The following is a 20,061-nucleotide window of genomic DNA, read 5'->3' on the forward strand; positions in this document are numbered from 1 at the left end:
CTTTCTCATTCTTTTTCCTTTAACACAAAAGAAAACTCGATTGAATTTTTCACGTCTCATTGTATTGCTATTGCGAATTCCATCGCACTTTTCCAACTGTTGAAACGCATACAAACGAGAATCTTTTCTCTAGCGACGATTGAAGCGAATTTTGTTCACTCGACCATGTCGAATGTAATACATGCATACGTACACATGTATGTACATACATATATACATCCATTGAAATTCACTACCTCTTTTTAATTAGTCCGTGTAATTAAGCGTCCTCGTTCGACCAATATCAGAGTGTACTCGTAATACGAAACAGTAGGAGTTAGTTCGCATCGTATCAATTTCTATCTGTCTCTCGTTTTAACATATCCCTCTATTACTCTCTCGCTAGTTTAAAACCTTTTTCTACTCTTTGGATTTTACTATATGTTATCGATGTTAAGCAAAGAACATTTCTTTAGCTATACTTTAGTGTCTAATCAACCTCGTACTCGACAAATTAACTTGGCCAAACGAGTCTCAATATTTATACAAAGCGTCAATCTCTATTAACCGTTACTATAAATCAGATTGCCAAAGGTTAGAATTTATGGAATCTAACACTTCACTAGTATATCTAAGAAACGTCATTGCTTACTCGCCTTTAAGGCCGGTTTCCTTTAGAAAACAAACCTTGGGAGTAGTAAAGGAACTGTTATTAATTTAATGGAAGACAATGCAGAAGAAAGAGAAAGAAAGAGAGAGAGAGAGAGAGAAATAGAGAAAGAGAAAGACAAACAGACAAACAGACAGAGGTAAAATATAATTGTAATATTCCGAATAGTATGGAAGCAGGCTGTAAAGTGGCCAGAAGGAAGGTAATTGCATACGCAAACTACATTACGTAGTTTACAACACTTGCTTTAATTCCAATGGAACATTAAGAGAAGACATCCTACTTTATCTCTACCTCCATTCTTCTCTCTTACTTCCATTGCCTCCATATTAATCCAAATCGCAATCATGTTCACCGATTGTACGTTACAGCATAATCATTTATCTTGTCTTTCAAATTTTTCCTTAAAATCACTGGATATTTTACGTAATCCAATTCGTTGAAAACCGCAATAATGAACAACACTAATTTGAGTTCTGACTTGAATTGAAGAAAATCACTTCGTTAAAATTTACCTGTAACTTAAAACCTTTTTACCCAACAAAAGTTTTCATTTACGGTGTAAATGAAACGAACAAATTTCCCGAAATCGATAAGAATAATAAGAGCAATATCAGAAAATCTTGTTAGCGTTCGAAAAACCTCGTAATGGAAGGCGACATCTGGTCCATTTGAAAGTCGAAATTCATCTTCCTATCTTTGCGATCAGATTGGCCTAATTTCCGGTAAAGTGAGAAGCAAAAGTCCTGACGATTGAATAACTATGTAAGTTACTTTTATCAAAGAAAAAGAAACTGCAAATAAGTTTCAGAAAAATTTATTTTCCCTTTCTGATATCTTCGAACGATCTCCTTTAATAAAATTAGAACAGATTCATACTGTAGGAGTTAATAGAGAAAATCTCGTTAACAAGAGAACTATCGTTCATCGCGTTCGATCAAATTAACGATAAACTGTAGATATTTCCTGACGTACCGCAAAACGTGCTACGATAATGTTAAAGAAAATGAAGTGAGATGAGGGCCCATCGTCAGGCGTAAAGAGCTCGATTTAGCTTCAAGTAATTGTCCCATTTACACGATAATGAAGTATAGAAAAGAGATCTCCTGTCTTTCAAGCGAATCGATCGATCCTAGTCAGGATATCCGAGATGAAGAATTTTTCTCGATAAAAACGTGCACCGTAAAAAACCGTAGCTCAACCTCAAACTTCGGATAAATTATTATATTTAATTAATCGCGGTTACGTTCAACGGAGAAATTTTCTTTTCCTATTTTTTTTTTTTTTTTTGTACTTGTCGAGCAACCGCTACTTTAGGCAGCAATGCCTCTGTCATTGTTCCTACGTATAAATCACACACCTTTGGCGTGACTCGAATATAAATCAAAAGCTAGCCGCGGAACCACAGTCTCGACGCGGATTCTACGCGCGTACCTTTGCGTTAGGGTTGCCATGAGGCGTTGGCTACACTATGGTTCCGCAAAATTTGCATTTCCCTGAAAGAGAATGAGAGGAAAAACACAAGTGCTTCTGCACTGATAGTACTTTTATTTTTCTACTTTTACTAGTATTCAAGTTGTTTACATCTCGCCATAGAGTGCAACTTATTTCTCTTATCTTCTCTTCGATTACTACGAACTCATACCGACAACGTGATACTATTAAAAAGAATAGAATGTGTTAGAAATTTTCTTTCGATCTTTTTATTTAATATATATGAAGAAAAATAGAAAAAATATACTAGCAAGATATTAACAAGAATTTTACCAAACGATGATAGTATTATATGTATATTGATCGATAAATTGTATTACTTGGACTTTGTGGAAAACATTTACAATTTATTAATCTGTTCGTTGATTTTTTTTTTAAATACTTTCTTTCTTTATCTTATAAATATCAAAGAATACGAAAAATTATTATGTCTTCGTAACATTATATTTTTTCTTCGAGAATGTATGTAGGTAGATATACATGTATACAATGGTAGTATAGTAAGTTCGATAACATCTCGTTCCACTTTTTTAAAAGCAAGAAGAAACGATGGCGAAAGTTCTCCTAGAGAAACTTCTCCCAAAACACGAACTCGCATATGTACCTACCAACTCGAATTGGCACGTCATCCTGTTACGAAGGAGAAATACAGAGTTTCTCGCTATAGAACGACCATTGCGATGTCCCCTGAAACCGAACAATCCGATCTCGTGGTAGAGATTACTGAATTAGGAGAATTTCTAAACTGAATTACAACAGAGGAGAGGGAAGACGTAAAGGAGAAGAAGAAGATATAAGAAAAAAAAAAGACGATTTCTATATACAAAATTTCAATTTCCAACGAAACTGAAATATCGTCATATTATCTCTCGTTTTCCTGCTTCTGACATTTTCTGATAAGAATTCCGAAATACGATTACTAGCGATCTGTATTTTCCAATTATAGACGAATCTATTGATTATTGATTATTCTGAAAATTCTTTTTTTCGCAAAGATCTTTCATTACGTACAGATTTACTTTTCATTCTGATATACTTAAGTGTACAATCTAATTGACTAACGAATCGATTACTAAAGCTAATTATTACGAATAAGCTGGTGGTAAATGAACAACGTTGTAAAGTACATGTATATCCCTTCTTGTTATCAACGATACTGTCGTTATCAGCGACATTAATCCTTACATAGAACCACGTCGACTTCGTCTGATACATTTATATACATACATACATGCATATATATATATATATATATATATATATATATATATACACATATATAGGTACGTGAGCATCGTCGTTAGCCAGCGGGTGGTAAAGACTTGAATACAAATTAATTAACGCGAGAGACGCCAAAGATACCAAGCCTTTGACTCTTCATTTCGTTTTCCTTTTTCTTTCCTTTATTTCTTTGCACCAAGGACTTCAGATTTTATAACCTGAAAATACCATTATTGTGAAAGCACGCTCCAAAAACGGCACGAACAAAACTTTTCACATTACTATTTCCTTGAAACAATGATTCTAATCTGCAATGCAGAAAGTTGAAAGAAAAAGAAAAAAATAAAGAGATTCGCGAAAATAATGGAAAAAGGACAAATAGTTATCGCTCTTAGTATCTGAGAGAACATTAATTGTTGATAAAGTGAAAGAATTATTACGGAACTTATCGATTATCTTGTTAAAATTTAAAAAAAAAAATCATAGATGAGTTCCTTCCATTGTTTTTATACTAATCTTTTAATAAAAAAATATAAGGACAATAATTATTATGATACGAGCATAATTAGAAAAATTTCATTACTTTGACTTGATAAATTTGACTCTAATTCGTTTCTGATATCTAGATTTGTTCTGATATGCATACAAATTTCTTCCATCATTCTTTTCTTCGTTCTAACATCTCTGCAATGAAACAATTTTCAAAAGCAAAGATTAAAGAGAAAAATAAAGAAAGACGAAAGAATAGCAAAGATAACAGCTCAGGAATATATTTCCTAGTACATAATTTAAAACCATCGCTGACAGCGAGTTCATTCGAGTGAGTGACGCGCGCACATACGACGATGACTTCCCTATACGTCGCATCAAATGAAGCTTAAAATTGTCGCAAAAGAAGAAGACCACATGCTTGCCTCAACGATCAAGGAAGAATGTATTTCATGGGTATTTGAGAATTTCGTTAGAATAACAAGCGAGGAAAGGATATCCTATACATGCGTGCGTGTATGTAGAGAAAAAGAGCTTAGCCACAAATGATTCCATAGTCCATAAAGCTTTTGTAAGAATTGATATCATTTTCATTCGTATTTATTGTAAAATAAAATTGATATTAATAAATTTAAATTAAAAAAAAAATCTATCTGAACAAAAATCATCTAAAAGAAATCACCATTTAAAGGGTAGTGCAACGAATAGTGGTACTATACATATATTATATATCATATCTTTTTCACAGATTTTTGTAAACTTGGACCAACTCAAAGGCAACCTAAATTGATTGAAAGAAGAGTCTGTTATCTTTTTAGCTCGCGTATTTCTTAGATAACGAGTTAACTCAGCTAAGAGCGACGAATTGTAAATGAGTTTGAAATTCGAATAAAAAGCATCTTGTTCATTGCATCGCTTCGAAGCAGCCCTTCTTTTTATCTTTTTCGCATACATTCTCCTATACCTTTCTTGAGAGCATTAGGATATTGATGAAAAAAAATGGCACGAGCTAGTAGACCGCGTGAAGAAGGAAGAATTCGTTCCATTTCAGATTTGGGTTGCGATAAATACGGACGTGACCGTATTCTTCCCCTCCTGTCTCTCTCTCTCTCTCTCTCTCTCTCTCTTTCTTTCTTTATCTCCATTTTCTCTCTTCCTCTCTCTTTCTCTCTCTTTCTCTCTCTTTCTCTCTCTCTCTCTCTCTTTCCTCTCGGAGCTAATGTACGTAGGTTGTTACATCGTGGTGGTTATCTTCATAGCAAACGACTACCCCTGAGGACCCCCCGCGAAAGCTCTTTCAAAAAAGCTCCCACGTCACCCCCTTCTAGATGCTCTGCTCGTCTAACCCAACTCGTCCATTCTTTCTTTCTCTCTCTCTCTCTCTCTTTCTCTCTCTCCCTCTCTTTCACACTTATGTATATGTATATACACACATATCTTGACTCTCCGTCATCTTTTTAACCTCAAGACTTTTCACAAAAACACCCGGTCGTCTCTTTTGTGCCCATCAACTGCAAGCTCATCCGCGGAAACTGTCCGATTTTCTTCACGATAACGTGTCTTCATCGAGGGGTTTCGTCGCGCTGCTAGCTTCTCCATCGGTATTCTTCATCGCTATTGTACTCATCCTTATCATCATCTTCGCGGAAATGTAAATCGCTATTCTTCGCGAAAATTCGAGACTTTGTCGTGAAAAACGTACATATATGGATTTTAAAAAATACAGAATGAGAAATACGTTTAGTTAGAGCAGATAACTCGATTAATCAAGGAGTTAGTATTATAATAGTTGTATTGTCATTCAAAAGTTTGATTAACTTTGACGATAATACATCACCAATCCTATAATGCATAATGTCTTTTTTTAGAAATTTGTAAAAAAAAAATATTATATATAGCTATTTAGTAAATATTAAAGCTAATGGATAATAGTATTGAAAATAATAATATAGTTAATAAAAGAATAATTATATTATCCTAATTATTTGTACAAAATTTAATGAAGTAATAAATTGTTGCATATATGTTACATTAATAATTCGAACATTATATTGACATACAGATATTATATTGACATACAGATATTATATTGACATACAAATATTATATTAATATACTGATACGCTGACCTATATTTAATTCTTCAAAAAAAAACTAGACGTAGCTCGAGGTTGCTACAAAAATCTTCTTCTTTCGTAACCACACTCGTTCGATTTTGTACAATTCCAAATATGAATATCGCTAATCTATATAATTTTCTGAAATCGGACTTGGTGACGTGACTATAATAAAGTGTTTTTTCATGATATCTTATACTCGTGCGAGCACACAACAACTGTTTTCTTCCATGAATACAGAAATGAAAAAATCTTATCGTGATCTTTCAGGAAAAATATCATTGAAACAAGAAACTGTTAAACAGCAAATCAAAAGCCACTTTAAAAAGTAAGGAATACTGTAAGTGAATGTGTCAAGCTGATCGAGGAAAGATTTTTGACTTTGATTTACACCAAGTACGAAAAATGATTTCAATCTTCAAGTGGGGACCTATATCTATAGCCCATCTCCCTCGATGAAACAAGATGCTATCAGAAAATTTTTTTAATGTATTGGAAAGTTCCATGAACAACGTGACTCGAAGGTGGTTGACAAACAGTAACGTAATCATTTCATAACGTCTGTCGAATACCTTCCTTATTCTTGAAAACTTTATTTAAAGTTCTTCAATTAGATTTTTCTTCATTTATTTCACATGAAGAAAAATTACTCTCTCTCTCTCTCTCTCTCTCTCTCTCTCTCTCTCTCTTTCTCTTTTCATAGCTCGATTAATTTTATCTATCAAAGAAATTACTCATGTGTGATACACTAACTGTGTTTACATCATAAAATAAGAAATGTTAATATATCCGAAACACATGTCAACGGGAAGAAAATGTAACACAAAAAGCTACTACTATTTGGAAATTTGATGAAAAAGATCGACGTTCTCTGTTTCGAACCTTGAAGGACAGAAACCATCTTTAAGAAGCTATAAGATGCAAGAAAATTTATCGTCCACGAAGAAAAATGAACGCAAGAAGGTTTTTTTTCGATCGTTTTGAGACTTGACTTGAACTTGAAAGGTTTCCCGAGAATACTCAAGAAAGACGTCTTTTGATGTGTTGCACTATAAAATCGTTCGTGGTCGTGCGTAATCCAGCAAGATTGCAGGACCTTCTTGGATTTACATGAGAGAAGAAGAGCAAACGATAAAGATAAAAGATGGAAATGGGGAAAAGGAGACGGTCAAGCATCAAGTTGAACGTTTCTGCTTTTACAAGCAGATTGGATCCTCTTGGAAGAACTTCACGCTTGAAAGAAGCCACATCTTAGAATAAGGATGAGAGTATCAGTTTTCTGAAGCGTCTTACATATCCAATTGATACCCCTTAAAACATCGACTGTCGAGTCAATTTCGCACAAATCGATCTGTAAAGTCGTTTATCATTTTCTTTGTAATGATGATATAAAAAAGATTCGCTATTATATTTTTTACAATATACTATGAAAATTTCATGTCCCATAGTATACTACAGTTCAAAGAAGAATTCGAGACGTTCACAAAACGGCGCAGTTAAATGCGCTGACTCTAGGAAACGATCGATCCAACGTGTGCTACGGCCTTGGACTAGATTAAAAAAGTGCCGCTCGATAAGCATCATTGTAAATACCAACAGAAAAAGTAACGATTTCGCATTATCGATAGAGATATCGCGTTTATCGGATACCAGAATTTTCAATGCAATTTTCCTATGAGAACCAAACAAATATTGTTTTTTTTTTTTTTTTTAAATAATATTCTACGATAGTGAATTTCTTTCTTGATATCAAATACATCCAGTGAATAAGCTGAAAAATTTATCAATACTTCGCAATTTGATAAAAATCCAAAGAAATGCTAGGAGATAAGAAAGAATCTGCACATAAATGATCGATAAATATTTAATTATTATAATATCAAAATTAATCTATTGTGATTTGATTAGATAAATCTTCCGAAAGCAAAATATTATCGTTCTATCTACATCCGTTTAAATTAAATCGCTTGGATTTTTAAATAATTCGCATATATGCCCGTACTAGTATTTCAGACGAAGAGTCGTATTTAATTTCTTCATATCCAGATAAAATTATTATCATATTTTACCATTCTCAAATTAAGAATAATAAAGGAAACAAAAAAAAAATGAAAGAAAATAGGAAGATGGATCTCAATGAACGAGTTTGTATGCATAATGTTGAAAACGACGATGTTAATACATTAACATGAATTTTATGTAAGTAGGTTAAGTAGGCGACCTGATAACACTGCACTTTTTAATAACCGTACGGGTATTGTGGATTTTTAAGGTGCCGCTCCTGATGTCCCATCAAGAAGTAGCCTTCGTCAATGTTATAAGAATTCATTAATTCTTGTAAAAAAAAAAGATATTATAATTATATCAAACGACCTAGAAACTTGGCACAATATTCGTAAGGAAAATGTCCAAACAATATTTACGGCACTTCCTATTGGTATTCGACACCGAATCGTACGATAAATAATTGACGTATTGATTTTCGATATCGTCTAGAAATATTCGTGGGAGGATATAGGTATGTACATATATAGATATACGGGCTTTACGTGCCTCTCCTGTAAAACGTAGACGTTGTGTAAGTACACTCTCATGAATGTAATGTTTAAATTTTTTTAAATTCTCATTTTGATAATTCGATTGGTTTATTACCGACTAGTCAAGAGTACTATAGAACTATAATATATATAGCTACTATTTATAAAAAGGATAAAAACAGGTAATCCTCGTGAGAGTTGTTCCTTGTTTTATACCGTCTCCTCATCGACATATGCTACTTTAAAAGCATCGTTCGAACTTCACTTTACACGATATTAAACTGCGGTCATCACGGACGGTGACTTTTTATTGTTTCGTAGCATGTGCAACAAAGCTCGCGTGAACGTACGCCGTACTATTTGCATTCTCATTACCATCTTCTCGTTCTTATTTAAATAAGCGAACGACTGCGAGACACTCGGAGCTGTTGTTTTTTTCCCTGTTTCTGTAACGCGCAAATCTATGTGTACATGAATTTCATTTCTTTTTCTTTCTATCCTATTTTAAGATCGTTCTTTCTCTTTTTACAAGATCAATAGAGAATTAATTATTTAACACGTACTCTAATAATTAATTTCTACATATCCAGTTTAAATGGATAAATATATTTCTTTCTTTTTTCAGACGAACTCAGAATCCATACGAGGAAAATATATAAAATTGTTCTCATTTAATTTCACTCACTGTATTATATTTTTGTATCCGAAGCGCAATTTTCTTTTTTACAAAAGCATACGCTCAATTCTTTTCTTCTTCTCTTCTTTTTCATTTTATTTTTCCTTTCTTTGCATACCTAGTTACCTTCCAAATACCAAGTTTTCTTACGAATGAACCTTGATCATTTTGATTCGAGGCTCCAATCGGTATTGCGCGAGAAGCACAACATCAGCCACGTCACGCCGAGGAAATTCAATTTCGTTGCGACTATGTAATGGAGCAGAACATTCTGGCCGGAGAGAGTTAGGCTGGTCCTCGGCCGCACAGGAAATACCTATCGATGGTTATCCGACCGATCCATACGGATCCGCGTCGATTCCGCTTAAGCGACGCGATTGATACGTCCCTACATACGTATGTACGCTTGCGAGTTTCCTACATTTCGTCTCTAAATTGACTCGATCCAAATTGGCTATCAAATTGGAAGTATAGTTTAGCGAGAAGCATTGATATCGTCTGCTGAGAATCAAGTTTAATGAATAATAAACTTATCTAACATTAAACACGAACTTTGAGTAAAAAGATGATCATACATTTCATAATAAATGAAAGACTTCTTTATATCAAGTTCTATTATTTTTCAATCTAATCTTATTTAAAAATAATTAAAAAAATCTATTAACTTCTCCGACAGAAATGAAAAATCGCTCGAATAAGAAGGTCTCTCGGTCTCTTCGTAATGTATCGTACAGAAAATTCCACACTCATTTCACATCGCAGCTTTCGCCAGGCGTTATCCTATGAGATGTTCAGAAAACTTGAAGTGCTCCAACGCATTGTGTGCAGTGCTTGTGAGCACGACTCCATCGCTATAACCGCATCGTCGTTATTGCGTTCCTCGATGTAACAAGGTATTCATACTGAGAAGTGTACAATACTCGCACGCCTCACGCATGCGATATCTAGAACGAACATAAGTGGCTATTTCCCGAGAACGACAACGACGATGACGAGAGAGAATGCCTATTCGTATAAGCTACGAACCGAAAAATACTCTGGAATGTAATCCCTACAATAAGGTTTTTCGTTTTAAGGTAAAACCAAAAGAAAGAAGCAAAGAAATTGTTCGCTTTTGACTTGGAACGCAAAGTTTCCTTTGAAAGATTCTACTGCTTATCAATGATTCCTTCTTATCAAGAATTCCTTCTAGCGCACTCACATATACGCACACTACGATATTTCCTTTCTTTATCTATCGATCTCGTTTACAGTCTACGAGAGGAAAGCCAAATTACGAGCTTCGGTGGTTCAGTTCGATAAAAGAGAACCCCGTCAAGTATCCATCGATGCGTTCGACTTCCTTCGCCATTGTGCATAAAATGTGACGTAGCTTTTAAGTTCCTTCTCTTCGTATCTTCGAAACGGGTTCACTCGAATAAAGCTTTTCCGTTGGATACTTTATTCTACGCCATCATACTTTGTACATCGCGCTGAACGGAAAACACAGCACACTTACCTACACTCTATCGTTTTTGAATTTCTAAAGCGAATGATTTTCCATTCGTCATTCGTTTTTACTTATTTTTCTCGCAGTGTGTTCGACAGCGTGCCCATTGGGAAATCCTCTCGCATCGCACGTTCGTCTATGATGTCGAGATGCTTCGGGAGCATTCCATCGATATCGCATTGACTTATTTGAAATATTTTTATATTTCATCCAATTTGAAAATTCCCACGCGGACACAGTTATCGAATCAACGTACAAACCCAAACAAAGAACGTCCGACAATGGGAATATTAACGCTATGAAAAAGGCGTGGCTCATTCTGATCGATAAAATTTTTCCGTTGAAACATTTTTCTTTCTCCGTTGCTTTTCGTTCAATCGACGTCTTCATTTAAACATTCCTTCTATTAGATTAATCGTTCTCTTCAGTTAAGAAAGAAATATGAATCAGTGTACTATTTTTAAGATTGTTCGTTTCCGTGCGAGTGGTTGAATGTCGACGAACTTCCGTAAAGAAGTGAAATTTATTACGAGAGGACGAGGAACTAGAAGTAACGCGAATATTGATTTTTCTACGCGACGGACGGTGCACGACCTACCATTACCTCGTATCAAGTGCAACCCCTAACAAAGTAAGTTATCCCCGCAAACGTTCGGTCGCTTGTAATCTAAAGCGCAACTACGCACCTATCGGGCTACTTTTTATTCTCTCTGTGGCCGTGCACGTGACATACTGCTAAAAAAAATACTTCCTCACCATATTTATTTTATGTTTCTCTTTCCATCTTTATCACCGTATAGTATTTCTAGACTAGTTGTGAGATAACAAATCCAAGAGAAATATTTTCCAATATTAGATAGTTCAAGTCGAATTGTCAAATTCATCTTAAATTAAATTCAACGTAACTATCTGACTAACTATGAGCATTAGAATAGTAAAAAGTCAACCGATAAAAGTTTAATTGGCGAATGATAATCCTATGAATTGTCACTATACGAAAATTTCAAAATTGCGAACAATCTAAATATTTTTAGTATCTGCTCTTCGTAAAGCTTATTAATTTATTTCAACCGTATGTTTCAGAGTCAGGCGGATCGAGGAACAATGAACGAATCGGAACGAGAAGGGACCGAAGTGGCGCGATAATAATAATATGTGGACGACGAGGCCGCATACGAAACGAAAGTGCTGGGATTCGCCAGCGAGTAAAACGAGTACGTCGATCGGCAAAGAATCGTCCAAGAAACAACAACAACAACGAAGTGATCGTCGACGAGACGGTTTCCGAATCCTTTATTCGGTGGTCCTGGCGGCCTGTATGGCGACACAGGAAGCAAAAAGCGCCAGGTGCCCACCGCCGGAAACAATACCGGGATGTCCGTGTTACAATTTCGAAGACGGCCTCTTTCTCGAATGTGCTGGTGCCACCGAAGAGTCCCTCAGGAATGCCTTGTCCAGTGTTATACAAGCTGCTGGACCAGAAGGTAATTAAGTCTACTTTTCTATTTATTTCAAATATCAAATTTAAGTTAAACTTTTGGTTTTCTAACTTTGGTTTGGAAAGAGATTATATCGAGGATTGAATTTCGATTAATCGAAATACTTTAAACTGATGACTTTTAATGTTATATTAATTACTCTGATTTAGGAACGTTCGTCCAATCATTAAGTGTCTACGAGCTGGATCGAAAGGTGGAGGAACTCCGACCCCAAGCTTTTCCATTGGGCTCGCAAATTAGACACTTACAGATCTCACACTCGGCGATTCGTGAAATCAGCGAGGAGGCTTTCGTACGATTGGGTAAGAGCTTGGAATCGTTGGCTCTCGTGTCCGGTCGACTACCGCGAGTACCTCAAAAAGCGATGTCCACGTTGAGACGCTTGAAGATCCTCGATCTCGAGGCTAATCTTATTCATGAACTACCGAGTTTCAGCTTTTACAGCTTATCATTGATAAAACTGAATTTAAAGGGAAATCAAATAGTCAGAATCTCAGAGTACGCATTCGCTGGCTTGGAGGATACGTTAAAAGATCTTGATATGGCAGAGAATAAGATTAGGATGTTTCCTATGACATCACTTAGAAGGTTGGAACACTTAACATCATTGAAACTCGCGTGGAATGAGGTCGCGCAATTACCCGAAGATGGATACTCGCGACTTGACGCATTAAATTTTCTTGATCTCAGCAGCAACAATTTCAAGAATATACCTCTGAACTGTTTCCGTTGTTGTCCGTCTTTAAGGACTCTTTCGCTTTACTACAATGCTGTTGAGTCGGTCGACAAAGACGCCTTTATATCTTTGATAGATCTCGAGTCTATCGATCTTAGTCACAACAAGATCGTATTCTTAGACGTTGCTACATTTCGTGCCAATCAGAAGCTCAGGTCCATTGATCTCAGCCATAATCACATACACTATATACGTGGTGTATTCTCAAGATTGCCAGAATTAAAAGAACTCTTTTTAGCGGAAAATAATATATTGGAGATACCAGCAGAAACATTCGCTGGTAGTACCAGTCTCTCAGTCGTGTATCTTCAACAGAATGCTATCAGAAGGATCGACGCTAGAGGCTTGGTAACCCTCGGTCAGTTGGCCCAACTTCATCTAAGCGGTAATTACATCGAGAAAGTACCAAGGGACTTTCTTGAGCATTGCGAGAATCTATCGACTCTCTCTTTGGACGGTAACAACATACGGGAATTGGAAGTAGGAACGTTTGCGAAGGCGAAGCAATTGAGAGAACTTCGGCTGCAAGACAATCAAATTACGGAAGTTAAGAGAGGAGTCTTTGCTCCTCTACCGTCTCTTTTAGAGCTTCATCTTCAAAATAACGCGATAACAGACATGGAGACCGGTGCTTTACGATCTTTACATAGTCTTCAGCACGTTAATCTCCAAGGGAATTTATTAGCAGTCTTGGGAGATGTATTTCAAGTGTCAAACGAAATCGGACAAAATGGAAATACCGGAAGTTCTTTGGTATCCATACAACTGGACAACAATGGACTCGGTGTACTGCACAATGATTCTCTAAGAGGCCAAGCCTCTGTTAGAATCATGTGGTTAGGACACAATAGATTGACGCGCCTCCAGGCTCCACTTTTCAGAGATCTTCTTTTGGTCGAGCGACTCTATCTCACGAACAACTCGATTTCACGAATAGAGGATACCGCTTTTCAACCAATGCAAGCTTTAAAATTCCTAGAGCTTAGCATGAATCGATTGAGTCACGTCACCGTGAGAACTTTTTCTGAATTGCATGAACTCGAAGAACTCTATTTGCAAGACAATGGTCTTCGACGATTGGATCCCTACGCGTTAACAGCTCTAAAACGACTGCGTATACTGGATCTTGCTAACAATAATCTAAACGTATTGCACGATAAGATTTTCCAGGAAGGTCTACCTATTAGAACTTTGAATCTGAAGAATTGTACGGTTAGTTTAATCGAAAACGGTGCCTTCAGAGGATTAAATAATCTTTACGAACTTAATCTTGAACATAATCACCTCACTGCCACGGCTTTAGACAGACTGGACATACCGGGATTGAGGATCCTCAGGATATCCTACAATAATTTTAGTCAAATCAGTGGAAACTCATTGGACGGTTTACCGTCCCTTCAACACCTTGCCATGGATTCTGCGCAAATCCATCGAATGCCGGCCGAATTATTTTCGAAAAATAAAAATCTGGCCAAGTTATTACTAAGTAACAATTTCCTTAAAATTTTACCGCCAATTCTCTTCCTTGAATTGGATTCGCTGAAGGAGGTCAAACTAGACGGGAATAGATTCATAGAGATTCCGTACGAAGTTCTTGCAAACGCTAGTACCATCGAGTTTCTCTCACTCGCAAACAATGAAATAGACCACGTGGACATGTCGCGTTTAAACGGATTGACCAGTTTACGAGAACTCGATCTACGTAGTAATTACATCACGACCCTCTCTGGTTTCGCGGCAGTAAACTTGTCTCGTTTGATATCCGTAGATCTTAGTCACAATCATTTGACCGCCCTTCCGGCTAACTTCTTCGCTCGATCGAATCTCTTACGTAAAGTTGAATTAGCCGCGAACAAGTTTCGACAGATACCAGCGGTCGCACTCTCCGCTCAGAATATACCGAATCTTGCCTGGCTCAACGTCACTGCCAATCCTCTCGTCAGAATACACGAAATAAGTTCCGAGGCAAGATACCCGGCCCTTCAAGAGATCCACATTTCTGGGACGAATCTCACCATTGTTACCAGCCAAGATTTCGAGGCCTTTCCCGCTCTGATGCATCTCTTCATGGGCAGTAACATGATTTCTAGAGTGTCGCCAAGCGCTTTTCGCAGTCTATCAAATCTCCTCACTTTGGATCTCAGTATCAACCAACTGGAACTCTTACCTCAGGAGAGATTGAAGGGTTTAGAACATCTGAGACTACTCAATCTGACGCACAACCGTTTGAAGGATCTCGAAGATTTCCCGCCGGATTTGAAGGCACTTCAAATACTCGACCTCTCCTACAATCAGATCAGCAACGTAGGAAAGAGCACATTCCAGCATCTGGAGAATCTCGCGGAACTACATCTTTACGGTAACTGGATATCCTCGATATCGCCAGACGCATTCAAACGTTTAAAGAAACTACGGATTTTAGATCTCAGCAGAAATTTCTTAGCCAATTTACCACTAAATGCCTTTCGTCCACTGGAAACACAGATACGGAGCTTAAGGGCTGAAGGTAAATACGTTTAATTCGTACCTTGAATTTTTCATTAACCTTTGGTACGATCAATACTTTAATCGTGGCCGATCGCAATTTCTACAGAAAATCCTCTACACTGTGACTGCGAATCCCAGGAGCTTTGGGAATGGTTACGGGACCATCAAAAGCTGGTAGGTGGTGGCGTGAGCCGAAATCGTGGTGGTGGTGGTATGCGAATGAACGACGTGGAAAGCGGATTGCTAAAGTGCGAACAACCGCCAGAATTGCGTGGCCTGGTTTTCCTCGACCTCGATCCGCATGCTTTCTGCTCCGCGCCGTTGGTCCTAAAACTCGCGATCCAGGATATACAGCCATTCTCAGTGTTGGTGTCCTGGCAGAGTAGAAATCACTCCGGGCTACGAGGATACCAGGTCGCTTATCATGCTCTGGACAACGTCGACGAGGTAGTAAAAGCTTGTGTTTTATCCCTTTTCTCTCTCTCTCTCTCTCTCTCTTTCCTCTCTCTCTCTTTTTTCTCTCTCTCTCTTTTTTCTCTCTCTCTCTTTTTTCTCTCTCTCTCTTTTTCCTCTCTCTCTCTCTCTCTCTCTCTCTCTCTCTCTCTCTCTCTCTCTTCTCTATTTCTCCCTAGTTTTATTCTACCGCGATATTACTTTGGTCCACACTGACCTGTGTTACCGCAATAAAAAGAATCGCCAACCAAACAGTGTCCCCTGTGTGTTTAACCCACGAAAGACAGTCGCTTTCTACGGATGGCTAATAAAAGTTGGACGCGATCGCCGTACAAAACATTGAAGTTTTCGCGACGATTCGGTAACATCACACGTCCAGTCCCGTTTACCCCATCAACCTTTTGTACTTGTATGTATACACACATAAACACGCATATTTACATATATATATATATATATATATATATATATATATATATATATGTATATATATATATATATATATGTATATATATATATATATGTATATATATATATATATAGGAACGATATAAATTGTAGAGATAGAGTTTTAAAAAGGACGATAATGGAAAATAACAATATAGTATTTTGGTTAAACAATAGAACCCAATTTAAACAACTTCTCGACGATCGTTTTGTCTGACATCCAAATGATCTCTTTTTTTTCAGGTCCACGGAAAAATTCTAGAGCCGAATGCCCGTTCGATAAAACTTTTCAAATTGACGCCCAACACTCGTTATCTGATCTGCGTGTTTGGGCTAGGCAACTGGTTGACGAATCTCAACGAAGAGATGGTTGTGGGCCATCTGAATATTTCGAAGGACGAGCTGATCGAATCAACGCCAGTAACGCAAATGGAGGATTCACCTACGAGCCGCTGCACCGAAGTAAAAACTTTAGAAACACAGAACGCAGTGATAAGTAGCGATGGTTCTTCTATGGGAGACATGGGTGGTGTCAGCAGTTTTCTCACGAGAAGACTCGGTCTCATAGTTGGCTGCTGTATGGGATTCGTCGTCTTTCTCCTACTCGTCTCGATCTTGGGATATCTTAAGGTCAAGAAGCAACGAGAGGCCGTAAAAAGAGATCAACAGCCGATACCACCCGAATATATATCTTATAGACACTTCAGCATACAAAGTGGCGAGGCCGGCCATGCAGCCAGGCAGGCCAGCCAAGAAGGGCAACATCCGAGTTTCATCAGCAACGTCGGCAACACTACACTGAATGTATGAGAAAAGCGGAGGAACTCCCGACTCGTGGAGGTTTCGAACGTCTGAGAAGATCGTATCGACCGATCGAAACATTCTCGACTCGCGGAAGTTTCGCGTATATCTCTGATCCTTTAAGTACTTTAACAAAACTATGCGATAGCTCAGGAACTCTTCAGAAAAACTCGGGCCTATTATATGCACTTGAGATCATGTTGCTACATATATATACGAGCGTTCGATAGAAAACGATAAAGTTCTCCTACCAATCGATTAGTTGCAACGAAAAATCTTTCAAGCATGTGCGCGTGAGTGCAAACAATCGAACGAAACTATTCTTTTTTTTTCATTCTGCGAAGGACGTTCGAACTTTTTATAAGTGATTTTCTACGAGTCTTAATCTTACCGGACTTACGTAGATATAAGCGTGCCAAGCAGTGCAAATATCATAATAGTTGTATCAGTTATATATCATGAAAATGATAATAATTCAAAGAACGACAACTCCGATTTAAAAGGAAGGAATTAATCGTTTCTATTAGAACGCATTCGTTGGTAACTCTCGACTAAGGACCGCCATTATATTTCCAGACTCCATTTGGAGGACGCGCAAAGAAAGAAGGATGGAATGGGGACGCATTGAATTTCTTAATGGCTCGACAAACCGCAGATTTAAGACCGCGTTTACAGTCGCATTCGGTTGATATTACTACACTCCTTCTATTCCGTGTAAATCTCTTCTGAGAGATTCCGTCATGCTAGTTGGAAGTTCTTTGATATCGTCGAGCAAATTGAGAACTGTAAGATGTTGTTAGAATTCTAAGAAAAAAAAAGAAAGCTACGAATTTCATTGAGAAATCTCTAGAATATTATTATACCGATGTATCTACTGTAAATAACGATTCGAAAGACTCGAGAGGAGAATGATCGCGTACGATGATGTAATCGATAGAACAAATCATTAAACAAACGATCATTTTATTATATGTTGAAATCGTTTGTGATTTCATCGTTTAAAATGAAATTTCAAAGCTTTTATCGTATGTGGATAAAAAAAAAAATATATAGGTAAAGTATCGAGCAGTTCCGTAAACGTCCAAAAATATAGGCTCGAGCATGCGAACTTTTCTTTTTCCGAAACATATTGTGATTATCAGTAACAATCTCGATTTTTCCAGGACAAACGCTCGATATACCATTAAATAAAAACGTTGTATTCTGGTTTTTCGTAAACCACTAACATCGACAAGGCTTGAAAAGTATCGTCGCGAAAAATGGAGCTACAAAAGTGAACGCGGAATATTCTGTAGCCCTATCGCATGTTTGCACGCGCGCGAGTCCGAGGTTATAAAGAGAGATCGGAAAAAGAGAAAGGACGTCGTGCAAACGACATTTGTTATTACTGCTGGCGAATGATCTGGCAAAACGAGAAAGAGAGAGAGAGAGAGAGAGAGAGAGAGAGAGAGAGAGAGAGAGAGAGAGAGAGAGAGAGAGAGAGAGAGAGAGAGAGAGAGAGAGAAGGACTCCTTTGTACTATTTACCGAGAAGAGAAAAAAAAGATAGAAGTAAAAAGTAAACAAAAAAAATGAAAAACAAACGAAAAAGCAATGAAGCTTGTGACCTTGTCACTAGGTCAAATCGTTAAAGGATCTATACATTCGAGCCTGTCATCGTCACATCCTGTGTTGTATCATATACGTACGCGACTGTAATAAAAATGCAATTTTTTTTCTAATCACTCCTTAATCCTATCACAATCCGAATCCTACCTATCTCTTAAAGTTTCGTCATCACGATAAACATATTAATTTTGGTATAAGGATGATAGATTTTTCATAGACTTTTTGCAGACATTAAAAAAATCCAAGAATCCAATTCTTTATTGTAGTGCATAGAATGATTAGAAAAAAAAAATGATTTTTTTTTAGATTTATACCTGTCACTCAGAATCGATAAAAGAAAAAAGAAAGTGATAACATTGTATTATCTGAGTATGGAGAGTGGGTGGAATATAGCTACGTTTATATTCTTTTCAAGTTGAATAACTTCAGAAGAATTCCAGGAATAAGAGGATATAGCAGCAGTTCGTGCCAGTGCGCAGTGGTAATCGGAATTTGTAAAATATGCGGCACGTTGTCGTTTATTTCGAAACACTCGTAGCTTCCCCTGTTCCCAGAGTAACCTTTTAGGTACCCACTCTTAAACGGATCGCTGAATTTCGCATAAATTTTCAAGCGGCTCGACGAAATGCTTTCCGTCCGCTTTATCGTATTTCCTTGCAATTAACTTCTACCGTCGTAGCACGAACCGAATCCACGAAAGCGAGTTCATCGTGTCGAATTCGACAAACAACAAGCAATTTTTCTTGTCCCGTATTTTTCATGACGATAATTTAACACGATTAAAAGAACTTGATCGTTTTAAATTTACATATATAATGCTTAATTAAATTAAAATCTTACAGGTAAAATATTTAATTTAAATTTTAATATATCAGGTAGATTTCATATTAAATTTTTACTTTATTTCATCTCACTTACATCTACAAGGATTGTTATAGAAACTATTTAAAATTCTAGACACTTTGGTAAGTTAATAATTAAACACCGCTGCGTTATAGACGATATTTATACGACGAAGGGAAAAAACACGTCTCGATATTGTTCTTTGAACGGTGCAAAGAGCAATGACCTATGAACGTGTCATCGAAGATTTAGCTATTAAAATACACGACAATCTGATTCGTGTTCTGTAATAATGGGAAGCCAAGCATCACAAGTTAACGACTACGATTTGTATAATGTTAAATTTGTTCCCATTTGCTAATCCACCACGGTAATTATTACGAGTTAATTAGAGTAGAAAACAAACTACTGACGTTCTTTTACATAAACGAACATTATAATTAGCTTGAACGTGCACAAACCGTCGTAATTCTTTGACCAATTCTGAATTGTATATTTGTATTGGTACTAAGTATT

General features: G+C 36.9%; 1 protein-coding gene across 3 annotated transcripts in view; it reads left to right on the top strand.

Annotated features, from left to right (window-relative positions):
- Positions 1 to 18,815, top strand: part of LOC124946549 (protein artichoke-like) — a 53,501-nt gene extending 34,686 nt beyond the window's left edge. The window contains exons 1-5 of one of the 3 annotated variants that reach the window (XM_047487340.1): positions 8,470 to 8,488; positions 11,756 to 12,156; positions 12,321 to 15,413; positions 15,501 to 15,841; positions 16,538 to 18,815. In XM_047487340.1, coding sequence (XP_047343296.1) covers positions 11,826 to 12,156; positions 12,321 to 15,413; positions 15,501 to 15,841; positions 16,538 to 17,104 — 4,332 coding nt within the window. In that variant the 5' untranslated portion in view covers positions 8,470 to 8,488; positions 11,756 to 11,825 and the 3' untranslated portion in view covers positions 17,105 to 18,815. Of the gene's footprint in view, positions 1 to 8,469; positions 8,489 to 10,542; positions 11,304 to 11,755; positions 12,157 to 12,320; positions 15,414 to 15,500; positions 15,842 to 16,537 lie in introns of those variants that run through there. The other 2 variants (XM_047487339.1, XM_047487338.1) reach the window with 2 other exon arrangements.
- The last annotated feature ends 1,246 nt before the right edge of the window (positions 18,816 to 20,061 follow it).

The sequence above is a fragment of the Vespa velutina genome, chromosome 2, assembly GCF_912470025.1.
Source record: "Vespa velutina chromosome 2, iVesVel2.1, whole genome shotgun sequence".
Taxonomy (NCBI): domain Eukaryota; kingdom Metazoa; phylum Arthropoda; class Insecta; order Hymenoptera; family Vespidae; genus Vespa; species Vespa velutina.